This window comes from Elephantulus edwardii, unplaced genomic scaffold (genome assembly GCF_000299155.1).
Source record: "Elephantulus edwardii isolate Elephantulus edwardi_28Jun2011 unplaced genomic scaffold, EleEdw1.0 scaffold00257, whole genome shotgun sequence".
NCBI classification, from domain to species: Eukaryota; Metazoa; Chordata; class Mammalia; order Macroscelidea; family Macroscelididae; genus Elephantulus; species Elephantulus edwardii.
In genome coordinates this window covers 976,156-982,155 of record NW_006400007.1, presented here as the reverse complement: position 1 = coordinate 982,155, position 6,000 = coordinate 976,156, and the positions used below count along the sequence as shown (strand labels likewise).

Sequence of the window (6,000 nt, the reverse complement as noted above, 5' to 3'; positions counted from 1 at the left end):
TAAAACTTTACTTCATAGAGTATACAATAGATATCTGGTTAGACCTAGTTAATTATTTCACCAAAAATGGGTGGTTCCTCTATCAACATTCCTGTCACTCTCACATTCCAGGCAATTAAGGCCAAAGTGAAGAGAAAGACAAGTTCCTTCATTACTTCGCCTACCATCTGAAATGAAAGAATTTAAGTTCCTACAAAAGTATTCTACCTTACACACCAATCAATTATGAAATTTAGCAGCTGACTAATTTGATATTTGTTCTATTTTTACTATTTGTGGTTAAGTCTTGTTTAGACAATATAAACTCAAATTTGAACTCACTGCTATCAAATGGGAAACAACTCATAGCTGATTCTCCAGTAGGTTTTGTGGTGGTGTGTTGTTTTTTCCTATTGCGGAAAATAAGCATATACTTATACAACTACATATACACAAACATACATGAAAATATTTACAAATATTTGTGCCCTGCTCTATGAGGACACATATATAGGAACGTTTCTAGAAAATCTTACTAGGACAGGCAAAAAATCTCCATAAGGCTCTTCTCAAAGAAGGCTGCATGGAACTATATGGTAGAAGATTTTATTTTCATGATGTTATTATTGTTGTTAGATGTTGTCAAGTTAAGTATATCCCATAGCGACTCTATGAAGAACAAATCTCAACTCTGTGCCCTCTTCACACTTCCTGAGTCACTAGAGCCCACTGTGACTGTCATCGAGTCAATCCACTGGCTGAGGGTCTTCCTCTCATTCACTGATTCTGTGTCTTCCCAAGCATGAGAGCCCTCTTCAAGGAATAGCTTCTCCTAGCAACATGCCCAAAACACGCGAGAGGAACTTTTCATTATGTCTATATTACCTTTGGCGGGTGCAGGGGTGTGTGTGGGGGTGTGTGTGTGTGTGTGGCCTAATGGTAAGGAGCTGTGTGGTCAACCTGAAGACATGCAGTTCAAATCCATCAGCTTTATGGGAGAAAGATGGGTAATCTCTCCTATGATTAACTGCCTCTGAAAATCCACTGGAGGGTCATCTATGGGTTGGTTCTGATGCAATGGTACGAAAAATAAAAACCATACCACCTTTTAGAGAGCTCTAGTTATCTAGTCAGTTAAGAATTGAGTCACCAATTAAAGGAATGGTGTAAACCCACTAGTTGCTCCTTCCAGTGGGTTTTTAGAGGCTGTAAATCACAGGAGGAGATGCTCATCTTTCTCCCTCACAGCAATGGGTGGATTCAAACAACCTGCCTTTGGGTTGGCAGCACAATTCTTTTAACCAATAGAGCTCCCTCTTAAGCATAGTGAAAGCAAAATTTACTATAGAGCATTACAGTCTTCAATAAGTATGTCCAAGCAAAAAACACTACCAAAAATTTTTTTCTCACTAGAATTAAGGTCACTCATATATGTACCTTTCATCATGTAAACAGTAATCACTAACTGTCAATATAAGTCATTCAATTAATGCAAGGGTAAAATATCATCAGGGGATCAATTCTTAATAAAGCAAAGCAAGGGTATAGATGATTTTGGCTTAGCTTAACCTTGAAATTAGGTTAGTCTCAACTTTACAGGTAAGCTTGTGTTAAATATTTTAAAATGAATTTGGGAGGAGTTAAGCTGGCTTAATTACAGCAAATACTTCCTTTTTTTTTTTCAAACTATGTCAACATACCTTATAACATCGTGTATGGCAAGGCACTTTAAGGTCAGAACTACAGAAGTCAAACTAGTTCTCTTAATCTCAGGGATCACATGGTCAGGCATACACTGGTTCCAAAAATCTTTACTGTAGATTCGAAAGCATTTTCCTGAGGAAGTTCTACCAGCTCGGCCACTTCTCTGTAATGCTTCACTCCTTTAAAGAAAAAAGAAGAGATGAAAAATTCCCCAAATGGTCTGAGTTTCTCAAGTAATTTACCCTCACCCACCCATGAATAGCATTGGGAAAATCTGCTGACACGGGGATATCTCCAGAGCACTGAAAAGCAACGATGTCAGCCTAGAGACTAAGGGTGCACCTGATCCAGGCCATGGTCTTTACAATTACTTGTTACGCTTCAGAGAGCTGGACAAGGACTACGGACGACAGAAGAAGAATCGATGTTTTCAAATTGTGGTGCTGGCAAAGAGTCTTGAACATACCATGGACTGCCAAGAAAACAAACAGGTCTGTCTTGGAGAGGATGAAACCAAGTTTCTCCTTGGAGGCTAGGATTTTAAATTACATCTCACATACTTTGGGCACGTGGCCAGGAGAGACTGATCTTTGGAAAAGGTTATCATTCTTGGAAGGGTGGAGGAGAGGAAGATATTGGATGAGGCGGATTGATACAGTATCTGGGGAGATGGAGGTTGGTGTGTCAGATTTAGTGAGACTGGCTCAGGGTTCAGAGCTGTTGTACACAGGGTCGCTATGTTTCACAGGTGAATCAACAGCATGTAACAATAACAAACCCCCTAAATCAGCTAGGAACTATCTAGTCAATTGTACCTTGAACAAAAAGACTTGCCATAGAGACTTACTTTGAAATTGGAACCACCTCCAAGATGTCCAAGCCTAATCTGGGGTTGTGATTTAATTGTTTCACAAAGCCACCATCTACCACATATCTAGGGAGAACAAAACCAAATTAAATTGCTAGAAAATAAGAGACAATCTGTTCCTATTCAACCACTGTTGGTTCTTTCTACCAAAGTAAGAATTATTTAAAGACATTAATGTTAAACATAAGATGCAAAAAACCAGTAAAGTAATTGGAACTCTCTTCACCATGCTAGTAGGATTCTAAAATGGCAGTTCTGTGAAAATTTAAACATAAAATTGCCATATAACCTACCAACTGCATTTAAAAATTACACATTAATATCCTTGACAGAGCTATCTAGAGCAGCTGAAAGATGGAAACAACTCAAATGTCCAACAACAGATGAACAGATAAAAAATTTAAGGTATATACATATACAGAGACAGTATTTGAATGAAGTAATGATGTATACAACAACATGGATGGCTTTCCAAAACATTACGATAAGTTAAAGGCACAAAATAATAAAAAGATTTCATTTACAGAAAATATCCAGAATATGTAAACCCAATAAAAGTAGAAAGTAAATGAGTATAGTCTTTAGGAGTTAGGGATAGAGAGGAGAGACAGGAAGAAACTGTTTAGTGAATATTGTTTTGGGTGGGTTTTTTTTTCTGTTGTTGTTCTTTTTTTCATTATTATTAATTTAAATGAAAATTTAGAGAGATTTTGGATTTCCATTCATTCATTCATTATTGGTACTTTTTCCCCTACCCACCCATTCCCTCCAGTTCGTTCTTCTCTTTGAAAAGTAAAAGAAAAATTCTTTCGTTGTTATACCATCCCTCCCCACAAGTCCACTCCACTATGCAGCCTTCATTCTGGAGTCATGTCATGACAATAATACCTAATCATACATACCTTTTAAACAGTTCTCTCTCTCTCATCTGTTTCTATGCAGTATATATAATTTATTCCATCTTTCTCAGTCTCCGCCCCAATCCCTATGTCAGTCCTGTTTTACAACAGTGGCACTATGAAGTATGATTAGTGAGTATTGTCTGAAGCCCTGAAATTGATTTAACTCACAGTGACCCTATGTGACAGAGCAGAACTGCTTACAAGAGTTCCATTGGCAGTAATCTGTAGGACAGCAGATCAGCAAGTCTTTTCATGTAGCCACTGAAAAGTTAAGGTTAGTAGTCAAGTGGTTTAATCATTCTGTCACCAAGATTCCTTAAAGGGCATGGAGTTTTCTTTTGAGGTGATGACTGTGAAGCAATGTGATGCATAAACTTCCAAAATGCTAATGAATTATTTAAAATGGTTAATTATTATGTGAGGTTCACGTCAAAGAAATTACACAAAAAACCCTTGCAAGTCTGCTCTATGCTATGCTAATGGGGTCCAAATCTAACTCCAACTAGCCCTTATCATATCATTTTAAGATAATTAAATGAAAAGCAAGTGAGGGGAAGAACTAAGTTCAGAACTGCAGTAAGTCTATCATTCACTAAGGGACCATTCTCAAACATCTTATTTAATGATTGCCTTTACAAAGAAACAGAAAATTATAGAGGTCAATTTATTCAGCAGAGCTGCTCCCCTAAGCACTTGGCAAAGTCATTATTTTCAGAGTAAAGGGAAAAAAAGAAGAGGAAATTCAACATTTTAAACAGATCTAGATCTTTTTACCCTGAAAAAAAGAGACATGGATTTGTTTGGTTTTTTCTTGTTATGTACCAACAAATTGGATCTGACTGGTACAGGAGATTGCCCCTCCTTCTACAGCAGAGCATCTGGTGGATTCGAACTGCGTACCTTTGGGATTGCTATGCAGCTTCTTACCACTAGGCCATCAGAGCTCCTTGAGACATGGTTTTTAAGATTCAGGTCCAACCTTTCTATTACAGGCAAATAGACTGAGGACATGAAACACAATGGGTAAAAGATAAACAATATCCAAAAGGGATGTGGTTCAACAGTCTAAAAGAAGATCACATTAACAAACAATCTAGATTTAACATTTCTAAGTGTTTCTCTAGGGGGAAATTCTAAAATTTACTGGTATCATTCTTATTATCCAAAAAAGAAAGCAAAATATGCATGAAAAGTGAGCAACAGACAACACCTTCAGAAACACACTTGAATGAACAAAGCTTACTGTATTAAGGAGGGCGCAGCATAAGAAAAGAATATGGGATCATACCCCAGAGAAAATTACAATTTTCAATTTAGAAAAAGTTTGAAGATGTCAAGTAGTTAAAAAGTGAGAAATATAGTTTGTACATCCTACATTAATATCCTGTTCACAGTCATTAAATAATTTTTTAAAAAAAAAATGATAGGTGATTATAAATTTAGAGCTTCCAAAAGTAAGTGAGATAATTCTGGAAGGGAGATTGGTGGTTCCTCAAAAAGCTGAATATTTAAGGTTGCAGAGTAGAGTGTACTCAGGGCAGGGAGAGGGGGATTATATACCAATGAAGGAATTTTTCTTTTACTTTTCAAAGACTGGAGCGAAGGGGGGGGGGGGGGGTGGCAGGGAGAAAAGTAAAATAATGAATGAATGGGAATCCAAAATCTCTGTAAATGTTCATGAAAATTAATAAAAAAAAAAGAATCTAAAAAAAAAAAAAAGAATCTAAAAAAAAAAAAGCTGAACATACACCACAAGATAACGGTAAATAACCCAATTGAAAAATGGGCATAGGATATGAACAGACACTTCACCAAAGAAGACATTCAAATGGCCAACAAGTAAATAAAGAAATGTTCAAAATCCTTAGCTCTAAGAGAGATGCAAATCAAAACAACTATGAGATATCATCTCATCCCAGGAAGAATAGCAAAATTTAACAGAACAGCAAACGACAAATGCTGGCGAGGTTGCAGAGAAACTGGAACAATTATTCACTGTTGGTGGGAGTGTAAAATGGTGCAACCACTATGGAAGGCTGTATGGTGCTTTCTCAAAAAGTTGGAAATCGAAATACCATTTGACCCAGCAATTCCACTACTGGGAATATACCCTAAAGAAACCATAACTGCCACCTAGGCAGATATATGCACAGCCAAGTTTCTTGCGGCTTTGTTCACAATAGCAAGGAGTTGGAAACAACCTAAGTGCCCATCAACAAACAAATGGATAGAGAAGCTGTGGTATATTCACACAATGGAATACTACGCTGCATTGAAAAACAAGGAACTCAATGAATAAATGGAAACCCAAAGTCTCTGTAAATTTTCATTGAAATAATAAATTTTTAAAAAAGAAAAACAAGGAACTCATGCAATATTATTAAAAATGGGTGACCTTGAAGGACATTATGCTGAGTGAAATATATCAGTCACAAAAGGACAAATACTGCATGGTGCCACTATTGCAGCATGGGACTGACATCACGGTTGGGGTGAGACTGAGAAAAATTGGATAAATTATGTATACTGCATTGAAATAGATGAGGA

The 6,000-nt window shown here is 36.9% G+C and overlaps 1 protein-coding gene across 2 annotated transcripts in view; it reads right to left on the bottom strand.

Annotated features, from left to right (window-relative positions):
• Window positions 1–6,000, bottom strand: part of DHX40 (DEAH (Asp-Glu-Ala-His) box polypeptide 40) — a 59,464-nt gene that overhangs the window by 37,963 nt on the left and 15,501 nt on the right. For both annotated transcript variants that reach the window (XM_006899437.1, XM_006899436.1), the window contains 2 exons: window positions 2,531–2,617; window positions 1,680–1,862 (listed from right to left, as the gene is read on the bottom strand). In XM_006899437.1, coding sequence (XP_006899499.1) covers window positions 1,680–1,862; window positions 2,531–2,617 — 270 coding nt within the window. The remainder of the gene's footprint in view (window positions 1–1,679; window positions 1,863–2,530; window positions 2,618–6,000) is intronic.